Genomic DNA, 26,845 nt, shown 5'->3' with positions numbered 1-26,845 from the left:
AGTGTTCTAAATTCAGTATGCCTTGTCGTGTAAAACAATTGTTCAAAAATGCTGTGAAAACTGATGATAATAAGATTTGGAATCTCAACAGAATATCAAAATGTAACTTGGGACTAAGATCAGTCCCTTTGTCTTCCAAGGAAAAGGCTTCTGAGAGAATTGGAGTAAGATCTCCACATGAAAGAAGAAAAACAGCTTGCTTTCGTGATTTTATGTATTTTTTTTTGTATTGACACGTTACATGACAGTTGTTTAACAACCATTTTCTCTTTCTGTATTTTTAAATATTAAGTTTTGTTCCTAAAGTTGAAGTATTTTGTTATTTGTTTTTGTGTTATATATAAGTGAGGAGGTGATGTGGTATTCTACGTTATAGAACCAGCGTGACATGTGTTTCTGTAACATAGGAGCTTGTCAACGGACTTCTGGACTGATAGAATAATGGAAGACTTGGTCGGGAGCAGTTGATTTTGAGCGCTTCTGTGGATGGGGTCTTTGATATCCTAAACTTTAATAAACATCCCTAAAACTTCATTTGGATCCCTTTATCCTTTCTACAACAAGCCTGTGCACGGGCCATGTGTGTCCGCCCTCATTCACATGCATGTTGAAGCAATGAATATGTTTAATCATCTTTATCTGACATCACAATTTTCCAACTCATTGTTGTCTATGTGACAAAGAAGGTGTCAGAAGTGTCACAATTTTATATGGTGAATGTTCATGAACTTTTCAGCAACTTATGCAAAATTAGGCAGAATCACAGGAAATATGGTTTGTTGTTTTATGGAATCTGTGACTAAGGTCCTCAGCAAATATGTACCAGATATAACGGAAGTGCCGTGTGTAGAATGTTCTTAAAGGGTGCCAGTGTGGGGTCTGGGATGCCATGCATTACCACCAGCCAGATGAAAGAGTACGAGCGTTTGAACAGCAGCTTTGACGTTGCTTTCTAGAAGAAATGGTTTCAATGTCTTTAGAAGAGAGAGCTGCTTCTAAGCTGTCCTTGTTTTTTTGAACAGTGCTTCTTGACGGTGAGGTTGTCTGACCAGGGTGAATTCAATTGACTCGGCATTCAGTGAAAGTTGGGGTTTGTAGATGTCAAGGTTCTTGTCACAGAGCCAGGTTTGTACTGTTGCTTGTTTGCTCTTTTTTTGCACATAACAGGAATTCTACAGTGGTATATTTGAGCTGGACAGCCAGGTCTGGAAGCTGTGCAAGTAGTGTTTGAGGCATTAGATGTCTGAAGCAGAGGAGGCTTTCAAGCAGAGTTGAGTACAATCTGCAGTGCAGGTAAAGCACTATCTGAGTGTGTTTCTGTTATAATTCCCTTAAGTTACTTTATCTCCCTTATAACATGCCACCTCATTCCTATGGTCTCTCCCGCTCTCTCTCTCACCCCCCTCCCTTTTTTCACCTCTTGGAATGTTCCTACAGTTGAGCCAGAGGCTGCCTTAGAATGTTGACAAGGCAGCCTGACTGGCAGAGTTGGTAGTCACTGAGCTTGCAGTGAGACGTGTTTGAGGTTCCAGAGTGGAGGCCGTAATAAAAGAGTACTTGAACTTCACCTACCTGTTCGAGGCGTCTTTATAACAGTTTCTCACACTGCAACCATTATACCCCATAAGTCATCTCCAAGTGATCCCCCCCGTCTGCAAATATTCTCATGTACCATCTTGGAGTTATGTACATCACTTCTATGAGAATACCATTTCCATTTCAATAAAGTAAAGAAAATACTAATAAATAGCCTCCATTTGCATCACAATAAGGGAAGAACAACAGTTTCTGTAATCTGAACTGTTCCAAGTATGCTTACTGTGGACCCTCTCTATCCTGTCCTAACAAGCGATGAGTAATACCTGGGGGACAAAACATGAGTTTAAGGATACTGACAGTTTCTGTTTCTTCACAGATTCCGAGCTGATGATATTTCATATATTTCATAATCACAAGGATGTAAGACAATAAACAGTTAAGCTTTTGATTACATTTTCGTGGGTGATTCCACTCCACAATATTGGTTGGTCTTAAGTGGAACATATCAGAGGCCACCATGAGTTCAAAACATACCCAGTAGAGGAGAAGCTGGTTGATCAGGGTTGTAGTTGCATACATGGACATGAACTTAAACACCGCAAATGAGGTCACAAGTGCACAGCGCCCCTCCCTGGTGGGAAAACACAAAAATCACTTGTTGATAAGTCAAACAGTGCCTCAAAGCTTCTGTCCCCACTACCCAGTGGCAAAAGAAAAAAAAAGCACATGTGCACAGCAAGCACAGTCCACAGCTTATTCGTTTTGTGTCTGTAAGTGACATATAGTGCACCCAGGGGTGTCAATGCACTATACATGCGGAGAAAACACTATCAACCATGGATGATGGGTAGTCTGCATGAATGAAAACTTTCATAAATGATCTGTCTTTACCCAGTACATCTCCTCCCACAGATTTAGGACAAAGCTCCACAGTGTAGGTACACTACTTAGCTGTGAAATTGACAGTGAATTGTAAGAGGGTTGCTTATTTAGCAATTATTTGTTAAAGACAGTGGGCAACCTTTTTCTCACCTCTACACTGCAATATTACTTGTCCATATAACAAATCTGGTGCCACCTCTTCCAGGTTTAAAGGTGTGTAAAGTTGCAAAGACTTTTGGGCCAGGTGTATCATTCACATTCACAAATTTAGGATTTCCACTTTGCACACCAACTAATATACGGGTGGGAATGCATTTTAATAAACATTCTAGGTGCCAATAGCCACACCACCGAACTCCTGTGGACCGAGCGCAACTGCGTGCACTTCACCTTCACCACACCCACCGTACACCACGGCCCTCATCGCCCCCGTCCTAGCTGGAAAGAGGTCACCAAAGTACATCTCTCCACCAACATCAGCAGATGCCAACACCTCAGCATCGATGGATCTCCAACTGTGCCAACACCCTGGCACCCCTCAGGAAGGCCCCCAGCAAACAACAATTCAAGAAATTCGGCTGGTTCACTCCCTCCCTCCCCAAGTCCAGACATACCTGCAGATGACTCAAGAAGAGATGGAGGAAAAAGAAATCCCCAGAAACCCATGCGACCTTCAAAACTGCCATCAATGCACACCACCTCTTCCTCCAAACCACAAGGAAAACGGCCCTCCAAGACAGAATCCATGCCAACAGACACAATAGCAAAGAACTCTTTGCCATCATCAAGGAGTTCGCCAAGCCCAATTGCGAGACCACAGACGTCCTTCCCTCTCAAGGCCTCTGCAACAAACTCAGCACCTTCCTCCACCACAAGATCAGGCAGATCTACAACAGCTTTGAAACCCAAGACCCTTCCACCATGCCCAACACTACCAAACACAACCACGCCACACCCCAACAGATCCTGCTCAACCGGACTCCGCTCACCACAGATGACACACTCAAGACCATGAAGAGTATCTACTCCGGAGCCCCCTCAGACCCCTGCCCAAGCTAATCTGCACCATCAACTGCTCCATCGAGACTGCCACCTTCCACGATGACTTGAAGCACGCCGAGAATAATCACCTGCTGAAGAAGCCATCCGTCGACCCAACAGACCGCAAAAACTTCAGACCCATCTCTCTGCTCCCCTTCCTATCCAAGGTCATTAAGAACGCCATCAATGCCCAACTCTCCGAGTTCATCAAAAGGAACCACATCCTGGACTTCTCCCAGTCTGGATTCCAAAGCAACCATAGCACCGAGACTGCACTCCTCGCCGCCACCGATGACATCCGCACCCTCCTTGACCAAGGCGAAACCGCTGCCCTCATACTACTGGTCCTCTCGGCTGCTTATACCATCTCCCACAGCACCCTAATCATGAGACTCAGCGATGCTGGCATCCATGACAAGACCCTGGACTGGATCCACTCGTTCCTTACCAGCCGAGCACAGCAAGTCAGAATACCTCCGTTCCTCTTAGAACCTACAGAGATCAGCTGCAGAGGGCACCAGGACTCCTCCCTGAGCCCCACCTTCTTCAATTTCTACATGGCTCCCCTCGCTGCCATTGCCAGGGACCAAAGACTCAACATCGTCTCCTTTTCTGATGAGACACAGCTGATCCTGTCCCTCACCAACCAACCCACAGCCGCCAGAATCAACTTCCACAGTGGAATGAAGGCCGTTGCCACCTGAATGAAAGATAGCTGCCTCTAGCTCAGCTCAGACAAGACTGAAGTACTCATCCTGGGGCCCATCCCCTCAGCCTGGGACAACTCATGATGGCCCGCCGCACTGGGAACACCCCCTCAGGGACTACGCACATAACCTCAGCATCATACTTGACTCCTTACTCAGAATGAACCGCCAAATCAATGCTGTATCCTCATCTTGCTTCCACATGCTCTGCCTGCTTCGAAAGACATTCAGATGGATCCCCACAGAATTCAGAAAGATGGTCACCCACTAACTAATCACCGGCAGACTTGACTACGGCAACAAACTCTACACCGGCATTACCCAGAAACTCATCAGGAAGCTAGAGAACATTCAAAACACCACAGCTAGACTGATCCTAAACATCCCCAGCTGCAGCTAAATCACCGAAAACCTTTGAGAACTTGACTGGCTTCCAGTCAACTCAAGAATCACTTTCAAGCTCCTTACACGTCCCTTCAAAGTGCTCCATGACGCAGGACCTGCATATCTGAACCACTGCCTCTCATTTCACGTACCTACCAGACGCCTTCGCTCCGCCCAACTGGCCCTGGCCACAGTCCCACAAGACTAAAATCGGAGAAAGATCCTCCTCCCACCTCATGGCCAAGACCCGGAACAACCTGCCTCTCCACCTCAGGCAAACCCCATCGCTGACTCAATTCAGGAAGGATCTCAAGACCTGGCTCTTTGACTGACCCCTGCGCCCAGACGGATTAGCAGAACCCCCCAGCACCTTGAGACCCTCACGGGTGAGTAGTCGCACTATATAAACCCCTGATTGATTGATTGATTGACATTTAAAATGTGCTCATTATAGGGTGTTTACAAAAGGAACTGCCTTACAATTTTAATTAAGCATGTCACAGTTTGTGATCCCCTGTGATTGGCTGCTAATGTAAGGATAGAGGGTTACAAGGCACAGCAGACCTCCTTCTTAGCAACTGATATGGAAAATGCTAAGCATTTCTTTTTAAAAGCAGGACAAGTACCATAAAGGCGCAAGTGCCTGCTGACCCCAGGAACACCAGAAAAGATTCATGAAGGTGGCCCAAGAGGGCACTTACCCCTTTGGGAATCAGTGACCACCAGACTTGAGGATCAGTAACTCATCAATGATTTACAACCACAATTGTGACTTACCATTGTAACGTTATTTTCTGAAGTAGGGGTGGAAAGAATTTTACAACTCATAAAATCTCATGTTTTGTAACAGCAAAAGGGCATTGTAAATCTGACCCATCATCCGCAGTGGTCATTTTTCAAAATAACCTTGGGGCATATCAACAACGATTGGAGATAAACATCGCTAAGCGCATTTAGCGATGTTCATCCTATCACTGGATTTCATCTCCGTGATAGCGCTGTATCAACAACACTTTTCACAACGGCGATAAGAAATCCAGCGATAGCGAGGAAATCACCGTTTTGCAGGGAACATCGCTGGTTTTCCAGCGATGTTCCCTGCAAAATGGTGATAACCTTGCTGATACGACCCTGTGGTCGTATCAGCATAATCCACCCCCTATGTTAAGCATAGGTAAGTCAGGATTTTAGCAGACGTTAGTTTTTGGCAAAAAACGCTGTTTTCGCCAAAATCTAGTGTGTGCTAAAATCCTGTGGGCTGCCTTGTAAATATCGCGATGTGAACATCAGCGATATTTTACAAGGTAGTCCATCCGGGGCACGCCCAGTGACGCTCACTTTGCATCTCATTAGAGATGCAAAGGGAGGCGTCGGGAAAAAGGGTGCTAACATGCGATTATGCATGTTAGCACCCTCTTGTAAATAGGGCGATAGTTTTATCTCTGCTTTTTGAGCCAAAAAAGAGGAGATAAAGCCCTTGTTAATATGCCTCCTTGTTTCTTCAAAAGATCAACCCCTCTTCTATCAATACAGCAGAGAAATTAGTACATTATGTAATAGAAACTATCCAGGACAGTGGCGTGGTGAATGGTATGAGATTCTATTGCTAAACACTAAACACTATAACTCACCCTTTCTCCATACACTGGTTATACCCTTGCATATTATATAATTTATAGCATGTGAAATCATAGCAGTCATAATAAGAACTATGACATTTGAAATGACATCACTTCTCAGAACACAGTGCATGGTTTAGTGGCGAATTATAGTTAATGTGGTGTGGCAAATGATGCAAGAAGAATGTGTACTGAGGTGCATTACGAATAACAAATTGAAGGTGGTGCGTAAATTATAAATGTAAGTTTTAACTAGTGGTGAGTAAATCCGAAATTTAAGTTATTACTATAACTTTATAATTTCTCCTGTTTCTATAGTTTAAATTGGGTTTGTGGATTAAGAATAAATACAAATTTTCAACCTATAATTTAGCTTTGCGCTCAGCTTTTTAATTAAATATAAATGTTTTTTAATTTTTTAATACAAATGTGTTTCAGATTAAGTGTTGTTAAGTAGAGTGTTGTAGAGTAAAGTAAACAACAGGATAAAACACTGCCAGACTCTAGTTTTGTGGAGTAGAATGGAGTGGAGTAGAGTATAGTGGTGTTGCGTGTACTGGAGTAAAGTATTAAATAGTGGAGTGGAATGTTGAATAGTGGGGTAGAGTGTTGTAGAGCGGCATAGAGTTGAATAACATACTGTACAGGACAGTTGAGTGTTGTACAGTGAACTCTCATTGACTGTAGTGTTGTGTAGTGGAGTGTTGTGTAGTGGAGTGGCAGAGAGTTGAGCAGAGTGTCGTAGAATGGCACGGAATGGAGTAGAGTGTTGCAAAGTCCTTTTGGCGGAATACGGTGTAGTACAATGTTGTACAGTGTCACAGAGCACAATAGAGTGTTGTAGAGTGGAGCAGCATTTATTGGAGTGTCTTACTCTGACATACAGTGGGCTAAACTACTGTACAGTGTAGTCAGTCAGAGTGGAATAGTATACGATGGAGTGGGGTACAGTGGGCTAGCAGGCAGTGGAGTGCCATAAAGTGAAATAGTGTCGAGTGGCTTAGAGTGGAATAGCATACAGTGGAATAGCATAGATTGGAGAGGCGTACAGAGGAGAGTGGAGCACATTAGAGTAGGGTAGAGTGAAATAGCAGAGAGTTGGGTGGTGTAGAGTGGAGTGGCATAGAGTGGAGTGATGTAGGATGGAGTGGCATTCAGTGGAGTAGCATAAAGTAAATTGGCATAAGTGAAGTTGTGTAAAGTGAAGTGTCATAGACTGGGGTGGTGTACCAAGGAATAGCATAAAGTGGAATAGCGTAAAGTGGAGTGGGATACAGTGCAGTGGGGTGGAGTGGAGTGGGGTAGAGTAGAGTAGCATACACCAGCGTTCACTAATTTCTCTGCTTGAGTAGTTACCAAGAGTTTTGCATCCCTGAAAGATAGCGCGCTTCTATGTGCGTGTAGAAAAGCAGTTCCTTGTTGATAACAGAGAGCGCTATGAAACATGCCTGATTCTGCCTCAATTATACCAGGTGGTATTTAAGACTATACGAAGTATTATATGTGTGTGACGCAACACGCTAGGAATACAAACCTTGCTCACGAATACTGAATGTGTGTGACGTAACACGCTGGGAATACAAACTTTGCTCACGAATACTGAATGTGTGTGACGTTACATGCTGGGAGTTCAAAACCTTGTTTATGAATACAGATTGTGTGCACAGCGACAAGCTGGACATGGTGAATACTGTGAATGAGTGGAAAAACCACACCCGAAGTGTGTTAACGCAAAGCAACGATACTACTTGTATGGGTGTGCAGTGAGAGTTAAACACGCCGTCAATCACAATGCTTGGCTGTATCCACTAATCATGTGAACCAGAGTGCCGTGTGTTTTGTTGCCCGTCTTATATCAGGGGGGAACAGTGAGAGGTAGAAGTTACACCTTCCTCCCTTGTGAAGCCCGACCTAACCAAGAGCATGGTGGGTAAGAGGTAGGGGTGGGCGGAATTTGCGTAATCGCGTTACGCAAATCTCCGCGAAACGGTAAAAAATCTCCGCGAACATGCAGAAATTCCGCGAACACGCGGAATTGCTTGTTCGCGATGCTTTTTTCCTGTTCACAGTTGCTGTTTGCGTGCTCGGGGAGAAATATCTTGCGAACACGCATTTTGAGAACGCGAACAAGAAAAAATTTCGCGAAGTCGCGGAAAGCAGAATTTTGGGCAATTTCGCGTTCTCCGCGGAACGCGAAATTACCGAAATTCCGCAAATTCCGCGAGCGGACCGGAATTTACCGCCCAGGCCTAGTAAGAGGGGGTGCTGACTTATGAGGAAAACAGGTGCAGGGTTCATATTGTGTAGAAGTCTGAACGTTGTTTCTATCTTTAGTAAACCATCACGTGCATTATAGAATCAACGACGTGCACACTCCCATGGTACTTCTTGGGGATCGTTGAAAAGCCTGCATCAACCTTCATAGATAGAGCATAGACGGAAGTTACTTTTCTTTACAGGTATCTTAGGCAGAAAGGGTTTTCCATAAAGGTTGATGTTTATGTAAAGGTGTATGTACCAAGTGGTTTGAATATCTCTTTTGTATTTACAGGTCTCCCTCCCCGCTGTCCCCATCCTTTCCTTCCCCCGATTGACCACCTTAAGCTTCCGTGCTACTATAGCAACGCGGAATTAAGGGTGTCAATAGGTGGACCCATTTGAGCAACGAGCCGATCCTGAGAGGCCTCCGAGGGACACATGACACCTAGAGTGGGGTAGCATACAGTGGAATAGTGTAAAGTGGAGTAGTGGAGAGTGGAGTGAAGTAGAGTAGAGTGGAGTGGAGTGGCTTACAGTGGATTAATATAGAGTGGAGTGACGTAAAGTAGAGTGAAGTAGAATGGAGTGGCTTAGAATGTAATAGCATAGAGTGGAGTGATGTAGCGTGGAGTGGTACATAGTGGAGTGGCTAGAGTGGAGTCTGGTGATTGAAAAAGACATAGCTTGAAAGTGAGAGAATGGATGTAGATGTAATGTGTAAGCAATAAACTTTATGAGTAAGGCTCCCGGTTTTTTAGTATTTTTTTTTTGCCATTTCTGTCTTTATTTATCCATATTTATTTTTTGCTAATTATATCTGTATTTATCCATATTTATTTAGGGTTTTATGGAAAAATTAAGTCGAAATTAGTATATTACCACATGTATTTAACTGGTAAATATGCACTCATACGTGAATGCCTACCATGATTCAATGCTGTAAACACCTGCAAAAGATAAATCAATCCACTTAAAAGGAAATATGCAAATTTCAGAATCAACCTTGTGCAACCTTGTGACTTCTGTCACAGGCTCTTTACTAAAATTCCTTTCTTTTTTAGTACCTAACCTATCGACCCACACAGCCATAGGCCTGGTAGTCATGGCAGACAGTATTCATAACTACTCAAAAAGCTACTCAATTTCAGTTTTTACCCATACTTATAAATAAATACAGACAAGAATTTTTTTTTTTCAGTCTGTATTTATCAGTAAAAATCAGTAAAAACAAAAAGCAGGGAGCTTTAATTATGAGATGTAAATGGTAAGTTTTGTTAGTATGTGTGAATAGTATAAGTAGTGTTAAAGTTATACGTTTTAAGAAACTTAGTTATATCTTGTGCCTCAGTATGCCGCTCTAGGTTTGTGATATACTGTGGCACATATCAATGAGAAGTCAGTAAGTCACTATAAATGGCAGCATTGTAGCTTTTAGCAAAATTTGGCAGTGTTCTGCGTTTCGCTGCATTCTGGGTTACGGTCTTAGATATAGGTAAGTAGTAGGTTTTATTTTTAATCAATACCTATTGACACTTTATTAAAGAGTGAACTGAGCATTTAAAAAAAAATAAGCAGTAATTTGTAGGTAATACTGAAGTATTGAGTAGACATTAGTGTGCGTATTTAAATTTGAAAAAAATAGAAAATGCACTGCAGTACACTATATTTTGTAAAACCTAATGTATTACAGTGTATTTTTTATTTGTTATCATTTTTTTGTTTGTTTTTTTACATTTAATAAAAACATTTTTAAATATAGAAACATAAATATTGTTTCCCCCTATTGCAATTGTAACCACTTCAATTCTACGGATGTGCTGAAGATGTTCACCAGAGCTCGGTGTTGAGAACTGCTCCAGCACGTCCACACCCTGGTGGCAGTTTTGATTTCACTTAGAGCTGCTGGGGAAGAGCTTCCTTAGGAACCCAAGTCCTTTTTTTTTGTTTTGTAATGGCACGCTGACCTCATTACAATTGAAAATGAATGTGAAATGAGCCAATTGTCTCATTTCACTTTCACTGCTTCGGTGCTTGGGGGATAGCTAAGGCTCTCGAGCAGCGATTCAAATGGGAGAGGTATCATTGGAAAGGAGAAAATCACCCCTTTCCAATGATGCCTTTCCCTAGTGGATCCCCAGGCATGGATCCGCTCACTAGAAACCAGGGACTATTTGTTGAGAGGGGGAGTGTTCCCCTTGCAATTGCCTAGTGCTCTCCAAGGCCCAAAAGTCTTAGTTACTTCAAATCTGCCCCTAGAGGTGGGCAGAATGCCCAATAGCATCACGGATTGTGTTTGTTTTATTTTTAATACAAATGGGTGGGGTTGGCCCACCTAGGCATAGTGTAAACAAATTAACACAAGACCTGTTCATTAATAGGCTCCTCCTCTAGAGGTTAGACATATCAGCCGAGGAAGGGGTTCCTTCACAATTTTCCTTATACTACTCCTCACTTTCCATCGAGGTAGTATCCTCACACTTTACTGCCTGAAAACTTGCTACTAAATTTTTTTTTCTATATATAAAAACTTTACTTATATTTATACACTTGACAGTCACAGTATCTTAATCCCAGGTACATAAAGGGATATATACCAAATCAGCAGCACAGTTCCTTCTATACATGTGAACCAAAAACCCCGAAAGTGAGGAGTAGTATAAGGAAAATTGTGAAGGAACCCCTTCCTCGGCTTATATGTCTAACCTCTAGAGGAGGAGCCTATTAATGAACAGGTCTTGTGTTAATTTGTTTACAGTGTAGTGAGTGGGGGGCGACCTGTTTGTTCTTTCCCTCTGTAGCTCCATATTGTTTTGACCACCTAGGCATAGTGCCTAGCCCCCATACCCTAAAATTTACCACAATAGTCCTTTGGTCCCCATCAAGGGCAGATAGGTGTTTTCCTCTTATCTACCCACCAGCAGTAAGCGGAAAGCTCACTACACATCAGGGAGTACATTGGGAGAGGGAGGGGTCACCCTAGTAATGGGCTAATGCTCCCCCACGGTCCCCAACCAGCTGGCCATGCCCCGGAGAATGGGGTCCCTTGGGCAGAAAATGGCCCGAGAGGGGGGCAGCGCAGGCCCCCCCCCCATTTATTTAAAAAAAAAAACTTAGGGCCAGGTCAGGGGCCGGATTTGGCCTCAGGAGGGGGGCCGCACAGCCCTTTCTCCTTAAAAACTTTCTTGTTTAAAAAAAAAATGGCCATGCCCTGGGGGATTCGAGTCCGCAGGGCCGAAAATGGCCCGAGAGGGGGGCTACACGGTCCCCCTCTCCTTTACAAGGAAAAATATATAGGCCTAGCCTCGGGGGATGGGATCCCTGGGGCACCAAAATCCACCTCTGGAGGGGGCTGCGCGGCCCCCCTCCCTTTTTATTTTATTAAAAAAATAAAATGAATCAAGCCCTGGGGTATGGGATCCCTGGGGCTCAAAAAGGATCATGGGAAGGGGGCGACACAGCCCCCCTTCCTAAAATCAAAAAAATTGGTAGCCAGAAACTCACCAGAGGCCTGCCCTCTTTCTACGCTACTCTGCAAACACACCTCCTGGCGCACTCTTGGTTGAGGGATGAAGGACCCTCAGCAGCAAAGGGGACTTCATTCCTCAACAAAGAGCGCGCCAAGTGGAGTGTTTGCAGAGTGGTGGAGAAAGGGGGGATTGCCTGCTATTAGAACTCATCAATCCTGCTGTATGGGACTTAGTGGAGGTAATAGGAGTGGTAGTTGACCCCCAAGGCCACCTACCCCTCCTGTTACCTCCAGTAGGTCCCACACAGCAGGGTTGGTGAGAAGTTGTCAGAGGCCATGCCCCCTTCCGCCACCACTCTGCAAATGTGCCTCCTGGCACACTAATAGTTGGGGGATAAAGTCCCCTTGGCTCCAGAGGGTCCTTGGGGGCCAAGAAGCCCTCCTGGTACCTCCTGTAAGTCCCACACAGTGGAATTCCAGAGAGCTGGTCAGAGGCCCAGCCCCCTTTCTCCAGCACTCTGCAAACGTAGCTGCTACTTAAAAACCTTAGAAATTCACACAAAAAAACAAAGGTTACAGGGGCATTATAGTTAGGAATTAGCATTCAAAATACCTTAGAAATTAAAAAAAAAAGCTAGGGTTACAGGGATGTTATAGTTAGGAATTAACATTTAAAAAAAGCTTAGAAATTCACTGGAAAAAACAAAGGTTTCAGGACCGTTATAGTTAGGTTTAAATTTCCCTCATACAAAAGCAGATAAATTCAGCAATTATATTTAGCCGAGCTAACTATAACTTGCGCCTTCGCAATAAACTGCTTATGTCCTCACATATTACACCAGTCATGACATGGTCAGTGACATCACTGATGACATCTCAAATGACATCACTGATGGCATCATCCACAGCATCTCTGATGCACCCACTGACACTCCTATTGATTCTTTTATGCAATCACTGCCATTCCCACACAAACATTTACAAATTCATTCCCAGACCCATACGAATACTTACTTACCCATTCAATGATTCATAATTCTATACACAGATCTACTCCCTAACCCATACAGGCAGTCATACACATCTCACTTAGTAATAGAGCCATTCACATATCCACTCAGACACCTATACAAATACTCACACACTGAGTCACCCATACAACTACTAATAGACCTACTCAGTCACCCATACAGTCAACCACACAACAACTTACTCACCCAAACAGTTACACACACACACACCCACTTCCTTACTCATATGAATACTAACATGTAGTCACTCACTTATATAGTCACTGACAGAACCATGAATTCATCTATATAGATGCTCTCACATTCACTCACACATACAGTCACTCATACCTAGTCACTCACCAACATAGGTATACAGACACTGACTCAACCATACAGCTTCTCACACATACACTCACTACCCCATACAGGTACTGACTCACCCACTCACTCATCTATACAGGCAGTCACACACATACTCACCTGCACACACACACATCCACACAACTATAGATGTAGTCAGACAACCAGTCATTCAACCATATAGGCATTCACTTACCCTCTCACACACCTATATAGCACTTCGACATACACAGACAGACAGATACACACATTCATACAACCAGTCACTCATCCATACATTCACAGAAGGTGAGGGTAGGACTCAAGGAGAAACAGTAACACCTTGGTGGGGATCCCAGAGAAAGGGGACTGTTCTACAGCAGATATTGTTTTACAAGAATGGCTGCTCACAAATGTCTTTGATGACAATGCAACACAGTTCTTCCTTGTGGGATGGGTGCACGGAGTTCTTGGGGGCCCTCTGGAGCTGGGGGTGCTACCCAGACAAATGGCATCCTAGCTTCTGAACATTCGTAACCAATACTTTATGCTGCACAGGGCAAGGAAACATGGCCCCTGGATTCCAATATTTATTTTCCCAGGACACACCACACAGATTCAGAGACAACAACACAACTGGAAGTTAAACAGGTTTTAAGGCAATGTAATGTGACATGTGTGTCGGTTTTTCAAACTAAATTAACGGTGATCGTGGACTAAAAAAAACACTTCTTCACACAGTCCTTGGAGGCCTGGGGATGGCTGGAGTCAATAGGTGTAAGGAGAAGATGGTATAGGAACGAATGATGAGGTACCAGAGGCAACAGACCCAAGAACTATTGGAAGGGTGCCCCATGATGGAACATGCGGCACATGAAAGAGCAAAGGTGGTGTAGGACAGCACAAACTACAGAGATTTACACTCGCTGACCTGATTATTTTAAATTAATAATATTACAGTAAAATACATTTCTGATTTTTTTTTAACGAATTTATAAATTTTATTAATTTTTCCTATAGTATCCACCAGGGTGGCCGAGATCTTCACCAACATGTAAAAATGCACTAGTGGTAAATTTACACAAGTAATTTCAGCCTAGTTGTCTCCAATCCATGAACTGCAGAGGGTTGAGACATGTAAGTCTACACTCAGGTGTAAATATACACTCACAAATGGTGTCGAGAAATAAGTTTAAACTTACACCCTGGTGCAGCACCAGATTTACACTTCAGTAAATCTACATGTGTAAATGTACCCTTGAGAATATGTCACTCATGTTTACTGAGTTTTTTTTCCTATGACCAGTGCATGAATTGTTTTTCATTAAATACAAACAATATGCAGTATTTGGCTTACTTGATGACTTCAGAAACACATTCAATATTTGTGTTTCTCGACGTGAAGGGCGAAGCCATTGACGCTTCTTGCTCCGAAAGCGAGATACCAACATGAGCCGTTCTCAGTGCCTGCCAAAGAAAAACTTGTGTAAAGGTTATTTTCCCAAATGAAGCATTTTTAACTGAGACCACAAAAAGCACTCCACTGCCTCAAAGAGAACCATCTTTATATCTAACAACGTGAAGAGACGCTTCCATACAGGTTGTATGCCTGGTCCATGTGATAAATAAATGTACTGATGTTTGACACATGCTGGTTGTGCTTCTCCTGACACCATTTATAGCCACACAAGGACTTTATAGAGCTGTGGCCCCAACCAATCAAGGGCGAGAAGGCATTAGAGCCTAACCGGAGACAGCTACAAGGTGGAATCAATGTTAACAAATACTCACAAATGAATCAATCATTTAATCCTGGATAATAGTGAATGGACCATCTTCATGACCCAGATGCTTCTCCCACTGAGGCATCCAGGACATGCAGCCTCACCCACAAACTTCACTTGTCACTTAGAAACAGTCTGTGCATGGCAAGGTGCAGTGCTTCTTATACTTACCCCACAGTCATTAGCTCCATCGCCACACATTCCCACAACGTAACTGGAAAACAAAAGATAGAGCAAGTGAGGGGTGAAGCTGACCTCTTGATATTTTCAACAAAACACTCCTAGTGAACAGCAAATCATTATACTTCACTCTCATGCCCATGCTCCTAATTGCCTACATGAAGCTCTGCTCAGTGATAGGCTGGGACAAGCAAGCAAGCAATTTGTAATTCTACTATATCAAAAGAATAATACAAAGTAAAGGAGGCCTCACAAGAATCCTTGTCAGCCCATAGCAAATCTGCCATTCGGAAAACAACACTTGAAGACCTGTGATGGGGCATCTGCATATCTGTCTATAAGTGGTTCATCTCCTTTAAACAGTACACCAGCAGGCCCTCCTCCTTTAACCTCAAAGACCTCATTGCTAAGGCTGTAGTATATGTCGCTTATGAACTTTAATCCTTTCCTGAGCATGTAAAATGCACACAATTCTGCACCTAAACTGCAAATGAAACACGTTGTGGCTGATAATCATTCTAATAATGGAATATGAGAGGACTTTATTTTTCTGTATGAGGATGAAAGGAAGAGGTCCAGTGGCAGTAGTGTAAGAGGACTTGAGGGGACCCCCTGCAAAGTACATGGAGGGGCCCCACCCACCAAACCCAGTCAGGAGTGCCAGCGGCCCTATACGGGGCGGAACTGTGGGGGTTCGAAAACCTAACAGAGCTGCTTAGATCTGAGAATAAGTTCTTCAGAGACTTACTGTCGCTCCCTCTGTCTACCCCACTAGTTCCTCTCCGTTATGATCTTGGCAGACAAAACATTAGCAATGTAGCCAGGCTGCGCCCCTTACTATACTGGGCAAGGCTCCGGAGAACCCCTGAACTCCACCACTATGCGTCTGCCCTCGACGAGCTAATAAAACTTGGAGCTGAGCGCAAGATTCCCTGGGTATCAAATTTGAAAAAGGAGCTCCAGAAGATAGGTCTGGAAGAGGCTTGGGAAACCCAGCTCCCCCCACCCAAATCTATGATAAAAAAGGCTTACTGGGAATGGGTCATGACTAATACCCTAAGAAATCAGGGAGGTGAGCTAACTTTGAATTTCCTGGATGTGAAACCTGCACCTAGCATGGAACTCTTTCTCGACATTATTGAATCTCCTGAAGATAGGTCCCTTTATCTCAAGATGAGATATGGTACTCTCCCACTCTTCGAGTTTCAATCTAGATGGAGCACGGCACCCGCAAGTCCGAAAGGTTGCCCCGGTTGTGCCTCGCCCTTGGAGTCTATCGGTCACTTTCTGTTTGCATGTAAAGCATACCGGCAACCAAGAGCGAGATGGCTGATACCGGTTTGTAAAAATATGGGGACCAGGTCTGCCATGGTGGCATTGCGCATCTTGATCTATGATACATCAGTCCCTAGCGTCATCTGTGGGACTGCTAAATACTTGGGCTGGGCCTGGAGGATTAGACGCAAGCTCCTTAAGGTGCAACAATTTTAAGATATAAACTTACCCCTGCTGCCCACAAAGAATGCCATTGCCAAAGGTACTGACAAATGGGGGTCTTTGTTTACACTGTACGTACATATTTATTGCCATTTTTATTGCTTTTAATTGTATAAGGTTCGAAGTATATAGTTGTAGTGGGTTTTAAACTGTTTTTATACTTATTGTACCAAACTTTTATGATATTTTTAATATATCGAATAAAGTAACTACAACAACAACAGTCAGGAGTGTGTTACACCACTGCCCAGGAGCAGCACTCAAGAAAGTTGTCATCTAAATGTAAACTTCTTTAGTTCCCCACTGGAATCGCCTTGCTCAACGCAGGGTCAGTTTTGATGTATGAGTTAATGTGGATTAAAATATGATTTTTGGATGCTTAGCTATTCCCTCCAGATCTGTATTTGAATATCAATTTATTTCTTACAGAAAATACGTGAGTCTGCTCATTCCTCCGTCATTAGACGGCTAATTACCTCTCTTCCGTCAACTAGTTGCATCTAGAAATCTGGAGATCCTCTCTTGGTTCCTGCTTGTAGTTCCTTGAGAAGGTCTCCTTTAGAAGCACTGGTGAGTTACTGTATAACATCTTTACAAACACAATCATGAGAGGTGTTTTCCTCGTTAAATTTGTGCTGCAGAATGCAGTGCAGATGGAAAGAGGAAACATAATGATGAGAAATTAAAATAAGGTTTTAGTGCTGCCCCAGGTATACCTGATTTTGTAATTCTGGGGCAGCATCAGAACCGATGGGAGTTGAATTGTAGCACCCACAGCAACACATATGGAATACCGCCTTGATTTACAGTAAGACAGGACAGCATTTTGCGCTGCCTTTCCTTACTCCATACCTATGAAGCCATGCAAAGCCACGCAGGATGGCTTTGCGTCACCTCATAGATATGATTGGGAGGCCCGCCACCGAAGCGGCCACGCAGGGTGGCTTTGCGTCACCTCATAGATATGATTGGGAGGCCCGCCACCGAAGCGGCCACGCAGGGTGGCTTTGCGTCACCTCATAGATATGATTGGGAGGCCTGTGCTACTGGAGCGTCATAAAAAGTGAGGCTCTGGTGGCCAAGGCCTCTTGTAAATGATGACCTTATATCCCTGTGATTAACAGGGCCTCACAGACGTAAGAGTATATCACTTTTGTAAATCCACCATCAGGGCAATAAGTTACAGATTAAAACATTTTCACCTGTTCCTATTTCATACATTATTTTTTTATTTCAATGGTAAATTTATTTGGGAAAACCATGAGCGATTTACACAAGTTACCTGTTTGCTGAATTTTAAATTTTGTCTGTAGGTGAGACATAGAAAGGAAAGCCATGTAAGGAGTTGAACTTGGAGCTGCCTACCCTGATGGAATTGGGACAGCAATTCAATGTCTGTCCTTACTTTTGCGTATGCAATTTTTTGCTTTCCTTGTTTCCTGTTTTTATTTACTCTACTTTTCAGAAATGTACAGCTTTCTGGTTTTACCTAAGAGATTCATGCTTGCTTCACCACAAAGGGCCTGATTACGATATTGGTCAGAGTTGCCTCCGACCGGCATCGCCGCAGATACGGAACCGACCGACCATAGGTCAGCGGTCCTGACTCCACAATTACGATGCGACCGCACATGGTGCGGTCTCGAGCTCCCACTTCTCTATGGGAGCTTGTGCTGAGGTCAGAAACCGGCCGCAGCACAAGCTCCCATTCAGAAATGGGAGTGTTTGATAATCCCTGCTCCTCGTGGCAGGTACACTCGGTGAAGGGATTAACAGGCAGGCATCTATGGTGACCCCAGGCCCCCAGCCGGAGGCTGCTGAGGTAAGCCCGACATTTACCTGTGGGTCCGCCCGGCGCCCAGAGACGCCCTCCCCGCCCTGCTCCAGTTATTCTAGAGCACATGCTCTGATGGTGATTTAATTAGCCGGCAATTTCGACTTTGCTCCTGAACTCTCACAGGACATGATTGAGTAGTAAAAAGACACCACAATCGAAGTTCATTGGGCCCTTTAGAGCCTGGCACCACTGCACCTGCTGCACCAGTTAATCTACAGACCAAGAAACCACCACTACAGCCACAGCAAGCCACGCTATCTATACCTCATCAAGGGTTCGCCCACTCTGCACACCCTGCTAAAAACCTGACACTACACGCCCGGCGGACAACCATGCATTAAATAACGCGCGCCTAAACATAGCTCCCAGTTCTTATACAACACGCTCACGAGATCTGCTCTGCACTGCTGCTTGTCCTTTTTATTATCTCCTTTGGGTGACCCCAATCCCCAGGGTGTCTACAACATTGTGTCGGAGGCCTCACTACATGCTTTGTGATTCACCCCCTGAAAAGCAGGGCTCTTACCTGTTTTATTTACCCTGCTACGCCATAGGCTGTAAATATTTTTTTAGTTCTGGTTGGATATGTTCACATGCAGTTCACAAGTTCTAGAATTCACTTTTTTATAGCGGCATCAATGACCGTTACCAGGTGTCTCCCCTCGGCGAGTGCACAGCAGTCTGACCTGAGTGTGAGCCAGAGCTCGGAGGTGCTTCTTCTGTGATTACAGGACTTGGAGTTTTGTGAATACCGAAAAGTGGTAAAGTTAGACTTTGATCTACGTTAGACTTTTGGTCTAACTTTACCTTTATGAATGAGGCGCCAAGTCTCCAGTTTGCATGTATCTTCAGCTCCTCGTGCCGGGTGGCACAATACACCACCCACAGTGAGTTCACCTTTAATTCAGTGCAGCTGTATACTGTTCAGAACAGAAATACAACTGCCCCCTGGATTACCCGAGGAGATATTTTTTGTCTCTGTCCGACCCCATTCGGAGGCCACATAGCAAGCAAGTTGCAACTGGGCGTCAACCATTGGGTCTAATATCCTGGGGTCTGTCCTAACATGGCTCTATAAATGATGACAAGTATAACTCCTTCACTACTTCGCCCTCCGTGGTAGCGATGGCAAGCAGTCAGAAGTGTCTCAGGTGAGTAGTGTTAGGCGCTCAAGCTCAGAACTCGGGTTTACAAAAAGTGATGAATGAAATGCTTAAATCAATCTCAGTCACTGGTAATTATTCGGAGCCGCATCCAAGCACATCACTGTTGTGCACGCCATGCCACCCCAGTTTGGATCCAGCCAGGTGCAAATCAATCTTGACCCTCTTCCAGGGGAAACAGTCCAACCTGAACTGCAAGGCCAGGTCCTCCCTGAACTGGAACACAAGCAACCCAGGACTGGTTTCACCCTTATAATGGGCTCATCAGCCAAATACATCTTGGTTCCAGTGGCACAGTGTGGACGGGACCCACGTCTGGGCATACACATCACCCTTAGGGTGACGTACATAATGTAAATAAAATAAATTATATTAAGTCCATACATTTGAATAGTAATGGGCGTGGTTTGATTAGTGATGTAAATCTGTGTGCTGCTAGCACAGGGCGTTTGGCTAATCAATCAAGCGCCCCCTGATTTTGAAGAGGAAACCTTTTCTGGACAGTGAGGAAGAAAGTCTGCAATATTTGCTTGAGATGCACTAGACTGCTGACTTTTAGACCTTCTCCCTGTTCAGAATTTGCAAAAGAGGCTTCTTAGCCAGGTACTAATTTGCAGCTCAGTCCCCGCCAAACCCCCTCTCCCACTAAGGCTGCAGTGTGAGTATTCTTGAATGGTCAATGTCTTATGGGAATCCCGGGCTCTTATGTTTTCTTCTGGGAAAAAAATTGTCTTGCGAGAACTTTTCCTGTGTAGGCACTTTGAAATTCCTTGCCTCTGGTGTTTTTGGGTCACACGTTAGCTGCATGCCTGTTCTCTGTAGGATTGATGTTAGCAAGCGAGAAACATAGGGCACACTTGTGATGTATATCTGGCCTGGACTGGTGTTACGAAGAGTTGGAGGCTTTTCATCATTTCTTGGCCTTCCTCCCCCGTAGGCTTTAGTCACTTCCTGGCGCATTGAGGTTGAGCACCATTAGTCATGCAGGGTGTAGGAGAGTAGGATCTACACTTATGTTGCCCCCACTTTTTTCTGATGTTAACACTGGTTTCTGGCTATAGTCTGGCTGGGACCCTGCTAATCAGGCCCCAGTCTCTCTGTTCTCTCTAAACGACTTGGCGTGCATATTAGATGCACTAGTGATTGGATACTGTGGTACCTTATGAGCCCCTAGTATATGGTACCCTATGTACAAATGGCATAGGTACTTCACAGGCCTACCAGGGACTGAAGCATGTATTATGCCACCCCTGGGAAGCAGACTCAATCTGAAACCACAGGCCTGCTACTGCAGCCTGGGTGAGGTAGTGTTAGCATTCCTCACTGAGGTTCAGGTTCCTATATCTCACCATACACACACACATATAAACCTACCAGTCACCCCTAAGGCAGGCCCTAGCAACCCTGAGGGCAGGGTGCTTGGTATACAATGTGAGGGGGTGCCTCTACATGAGCAGGACCCCTCTGCAGCTGGCAGAGTCTATTCTCTGTGGCTGTTTGTGGATGCTGTTAAACCATATACTCTTAAGTGCATTATAACCTACCGGTAAATGCTAACTTTGGAATGACTGCATCAAAACATGTTGTGTTTGGTGTCAAACAACTTGGAATCATACCCCCACACCAGTAACTGGTGTGGGAGTATGATCCCACCCTTCTAGAGGGGACGACATGTACCTACTGTGGTAACACAGTAGATATCTGAAAGAGCCCTGGCATCACAAAATGGATGCCACCAGCACAGACACTGGGCTGCCCTCCTGCTTCTGACTGAAACTCGCAGTGGAGGAGGCCCAACAATAGGCATCCTGTCACAGGGAGGTGTCACTACCTTCCAGACAGGATTTAGTGTATTGGAGCTGGGTGGATGCACTCCTAGAGTGCTTTGAAGTCCTGCACTGGGGGAGCAGTAGGCTCCTCTGTGCATATGCCAGCTCAAACCGGTTCAGGGGCTACCTGTCCCTGCTCTGGTGTGAAACTGGACAAAGGGAAGTGGGTGTAACCACCCCTACCCTGACCTTCCCAGAGGAGTGGTCCTAGAGCTAGTCCCTTCCCTACCTTCAGTATAAGATAGGGAAACCTTGCCATTGCAAATGAGATATCCCTGGACGACGCTCTACAAGAAGAATCCTGGCCCTTCAACGTTCCACTACCTTTTGAAGACAGAAGAATCTCCCTTGGAGTCAAGGAGTGACTCCTCTGCTTGGCAGCCACCAGGAACTCTAATCAACGGTCGCAAACTTTCCAGCTCTGCCGGAGTTCGAAGTCCCTGCAGCCCCAGAAGTAAATTTCCTGACTTCACGATGGCCATTGTGAGTCCCCAGCAGAGCTGAGGTGAGTGGACCCCACGAGTGACGAGGAACAGCAATACCCGGGTACCGTGCACTGTTATTGAGTGCAACCCCTTCACGATAATCTACGAACTTGTGCATTGGACCATTTCTGGCCCAAGCCTCCAGCAGGTTTTGCAGTGAAAATCAGAGGCCTATCCCATCCCAAGTGACCGTGGGCTCCTGTGAAGCATTTCCTCATAAGGCATCTTTGCAATCGCTTGCCCATTGGCTTGTGGGTCCCCAAAGACTTTTTCTTTGAACCAAAGGGCTCCTCTGATTGCTCCAGGCCTGCTCTCACTCACTCTCACTGGGTGAGTCCCTCAGACCTTACTGGTCTGCACCGCTGACTTTATTCACTTTCCACAAGACTTGCTGTTGCCAAGGCTTGTTGGCTCTAATCCGGTTGCAGATACCTCAGTTAGCTGCAGACGTTGTGGGACACTCGGAATCCAGCTGCTGGTCATCATCGATCTCTCCTGGACCTCGTGAGCGAAGAGTCAAAACACCCTTGATCACCTGAAATCACCCGACTTCCGTGGGCATCCATCTTCCTGGCCCCGGGTCACAGGCAAGTGACTGTGCACACTGTCCCTTCTGCTTTCAGGTCATCTTCATCCTGAATCCAGCCTTGGATTCCACCGGACACTTCTTCAGTCTTCGCAAGCAGCAAATCTCCTTTGGTCTCCATAGAAAACAGCGATGTGACCCGACACCAAAAGACACCTATGCACCCGGCTTCCCTGGGTGAGGTAACTCGTGCACTCCGGGTCCCTAGTGTGTGTTGGCCCTCGAATTACTTACCTTGTAAGTGGCTTGCTTGTAGACTTCCTCAAAGTACCCGTAAACTTTAAAAATCCAACCGCGACTTGCTCCATTGAAATCAATAATGAACCCGCGGCTGTGTTCTCACACTGCACGCATCTCCCGTGGGTCATTTACTTACCTGCTTTTGCTGCATTAGTGAAGCCCCAGCGATTCTACAGGCCCTAGGCCTTGTCCCCTTGCAAGTCGACTTTCCTAAACCTCTTTTTTAATATATGGTCTGGTACGCCCCAAGGGCCCCAGCCATATTTGTGCTTAACTTATTGTGAAACGTTGATATTCGAATGTGTTCCTGACTTCTAATCTCATAAAGAGATTAGTAGAGTGTGTCTAGTAATAAATACATATATATTTGATATATATACCTGTGTGGTGTCTTTTCATTTGGTAATTCAAGAGATTATAAGGTAAAACAATCTGCTTTACATTCCTCAGAGGCATAGCCTGAAGGCTGCTCTCCACAGCTACCACTAGGATACCTTTCTTTAAAAGGTTGTCTTAAACCTATCTACCATAAGAGTCGAATTGGACTGGTGCAAGGTGGCCACTATAACTAGTGACCAGCATATGCCAGGCCAACTTTTCACACAGGGGAGATCCTGTTATTGACGACAGACTCCTTTCTGAGACTTCAACGACATCAGTTGGTGTTCAACACCAGAGAATTAAAGTTTGCCTTCTGAGCGGTTACTGGTGATTCAGAGTATGTTCATTTGTCCTCTGTTCCGGTGACCCTTCTTTGGCCTACTTCGTCTTAAAGCTTTCCCTAATTAAATGAGCTGTAATGTTAAGTCCCATTCTTGTCGTTAAAATTACATTTTACATATGTCAAATTATTGTGTATTTTAAAAACTTTTCAGCCAAGGCTCTGATAATGATTAAATCAATTGGGATGTGAATGTGACCTAGTCTTAGGTCCCACCTAGGCAGCGCTTGCGCTGTCTCTTCGAGACATTCTGTACTCTATATATGGGCATGAAGCTCCGCCCACATTCTGCCCATCTTTTTAATTGCTCCTGTCACTGTCCTTTGTAAATGGTGGCTTTTCATTGGTCAATAGGCTTAGTAGTCCAGCCTTAGTACCACCTTTTCTCTTCTTGTAACCTCCGATGAGGACACCTCCTATTACATGTGTTGTTACTCGGAATGTTTTAATTACAGCCTCCGAGCACCATTTTCTTAAATGGCTTTCTCCTTCCTGCAACTCTTGCAGGGAAGACATGCTCTCCCGCAACGCTTATTTTTTTTAATATGCGCAGCTCACCTCGGCTGGAATAACTGTGAGCGCTCCATTCTTTTATTATTTGCGGCGCCGAACACGGCAGCGTGATTTTTTTGGGTGTTTATTTACTTTTGTTACAATGGCAAATGGCAGCACCCGTGCTTTAGCTTTACATCTTAAGCTAAAGCACGGGTGCAGTGATTGCTTCCAAAGTAAAGAAATGTGAACAATATCTTTACATGTGAAGCAATCGCGGCATCCATGCTTTCGCTTAAGATGTTTACAGCTACAGTGCGAGTGCTGCGATTGCTTTGCAGTGCAATAGCTCTCGCAACACTAACAGTTTGAGCTATTGGTGTTGCATTATTATTAGCAATGCCAATACCTCATACTTTCAGTAATGCAAAACCTATTGCATTGAAAATGATTGTTAACAGTTATGTTACAAAGTGTTTTAGAGACACTGTAGTTGTAAAACTTCTGCACTGGTGAATTTTTATTAAATAAAAAAAAATGGTAACATAAAATAGCAGCTTTTTTTGATGTGTAATTTATGTTTTTCCCTTTTTATTTTTGCTTTATAGGATTGCAATTAAACATAACCATTGTACCAGCTTTCCAAGATCAGGCCTTTTGGCTTTGCTAATGCTTGTTCTAAGTGGTGGTCAATGTTTCCTCTTTTTTTAGTTTCTCCTTATTCACTTTGGTCCTGATTTTGATGTCGGTCGGAAAGCCTCCGACATTCAGTTTCAATTCCGACCACTGTATTATGATGAGGGTGGTAGGAATTGCAACCGGACGGCCATTCCAGTTGGCTTCCGACAGGCTGAAGCAGTCCGTCGGTCAGTCGGAACCAGCACGTAGTCCCTTAAGGCCTGACTGGTCAGTGTGTGGCCAGTTCTTTGGCTGTTTGGGGGCTAGTTCTATGGTCTGCTGTTGATTTTCCTGATATTTGTCATGCCTATTAAAACAAACATTTCCCACAGCAAGCTCACATCCATGCAGTCTTTCATATCGTGGAAAACACTTGTGAGGCATATTTACTGGAATGGTGGTGTAGGGCAGAGCCACAAGTCTTCTTGCTGCGCTGTGCTGCATCACAGGGAATGGTGGTGTAGGGCAGAGCCACAAGTCTTCTTGCTGCGCTGCGCTGCATCACAGGAAATGGTGGTGTAGGGCAGAGCCACAAGTCTTATTGCTGCGCTGCGCTGCGCTGCATCACAGGGAATGGTGGTGTAGGGCAGAGCCACAAGTCTTCTTGCTGCGCTGCGCTGCGCTGCATCACAGGAAATGGTGGTGTAGGGCAGAGCCACAAGTCTTCTTGCTGCGCTGCGCTTCATCACAGGGAAAGGGCAGGAGTGCACCGTATTCATCCAATATTGTTCATTCCTGTCCTTTCCCCCCTGCAGGTGCTGACTCAGCAGCCTAGCGCCAATGTAGGCACCCTATACCAAGGTGTAGGGGTGTCTGAGTTACAGGTAGGATTGCTTTTGTGCAGGAAGGGGCTCCCTCCTACTCAAAACAATCTGTAGAGGTGTTTTCCATTCTGCAGCACACATAGAAAGAGGAAAAAACAAAGAGAAATAAACATATTTCTCCTCAATATGCTTCTGCTGAGGAGATGTAAGATTTTGATGCATTCCCAAGTTTACAAGTCCTTGTAAATCTGGGAATGCATCAAAAACCATGGGAGTTGTGTGTAACACCCACTGCAAAGCCCATGGAATGCCTCTCTTGGGTAGAGTAAGGCAGTGCAGCGATTTGCGCTGTGTTGCCTTACTTCATATCTATGAGGCCAGGAAAAGCCGCACAAAGTGGCTTTGAGTGGCTTCATAAATATGACCTGGGGCTTTGCATCGTTCATGTACCATGTTCCGTGGGGCAAGCCTCACCCAAGTTCCTCGTAAATGTGCCCCTCTGTCTTTACAAGTTCAAAACTGTCACGATTGGAAAACATGGGCCACTTTTTAAAAAAAATCTAATTCAATAATGGGGCCACTTTTCTTGGTTCTCAGGCCTATTTACTGTCCCCGTCTCACCCTGATTACAAAAGGACAGAGGGCTTTTAGCGTGTGGTGCTCATGTGCTCCTTGAAATGCTGTGTGATTCAACAACGTTGTATTGACTACACAGCGGCCATTTGTTTGCCACTTGACCCTCACTTCTCAGATGTTCAAACTGCTAAAGACGCTCTGCCTACAGGTATTTGTGTTCCATTTACTACACCTAGATTGATCCCTGGCACCTTCAAGCAGTAAATAAAAGAAACAAACAGTAGGTGTGTCATATGTGTGCTTCTGTGTGGTGGGCATACACACACATATTGACACAAAACCAATAGGTCGCTGTTGCCAGCAAAGAAAATGACTTTGCCAAAGTTTCTTTCATTCACTCTGGCCATATTTCTGTACAGATTCTCTTCACATAAAATTGGGTTTGTTTTTTTATTCAACGCCATTTACGTGGAGATTTAAAACGAGTTCTTGTCATTGAGCTGCCAAGACAACCTTCTGCTCAGCTCCTTCGAGCTGAAGCCAATATATGGAGCAGGAACACTACCCCGAAGAATGCACAGGCCTGGCGGATCTTCCACGCACCAGGAAACAGACATGACAAGGGTAACGATGAACACATGTAATGAAAAAAACTCTAGACACACAAAAACTTCCAACATATTTATGAATGACAAATCATACATTTTCATATTTTATTCTACAAGTTACAACTTACAAACAAAATCCGATGTTGGTCTGCGATG

The 26,845-nt window shown here is 44.6% G+C and overlaps 1 protein-coding gene across 1 annotated transcript in view; it reads right to left on the bottom strand.

The window, feature by feature from the left end:
• Positions 1–26,845, bottom strand: part of LOC146788644 (putative cation-transporting ATPase 13A4) — a 468,281-nt gene that overhangs the window by 77,094 nt on the left and 364,342 nt on the right. Inside the window, exons 22-24 of the mRNA XM_085635854.1 lie at positions 15,205–15,247; positions 14,607–14,716; positions 2,074–2,170 (exon numbers count right to left, since the gene is read on the bottom strand). Of these exons, the coding sequence (XP_085491980.1) occupies positions 2,074–2,170; positions 14,607–14,716; positions 15,205–15,247 (250 nt within the window). The remainder of the gene's footprint in view (positions 1–2,073; positions 2,171–14,606; positions 14,717–15,204; positions 15,248–26,845) is intronic.

This window comes from Triturus cristatus, chromosome 11 (assembly GCF_964204655.1).
Source record: "Triturus cristatus chromosome 11, aTriCri1.1, whole genome shotgun sequence".
NCBI classification, from domain to species: domain Eukaryota; kingdom Metazoa; phylum Chordata; class Amphibia; order Caudata; family Salamandridae; genus Triturus; species Triturus cristatus.
Note: the sequence above shows the minus strand (reverse complement) of the source record. Positions and strands in the feature narration are given on the sequence as shown.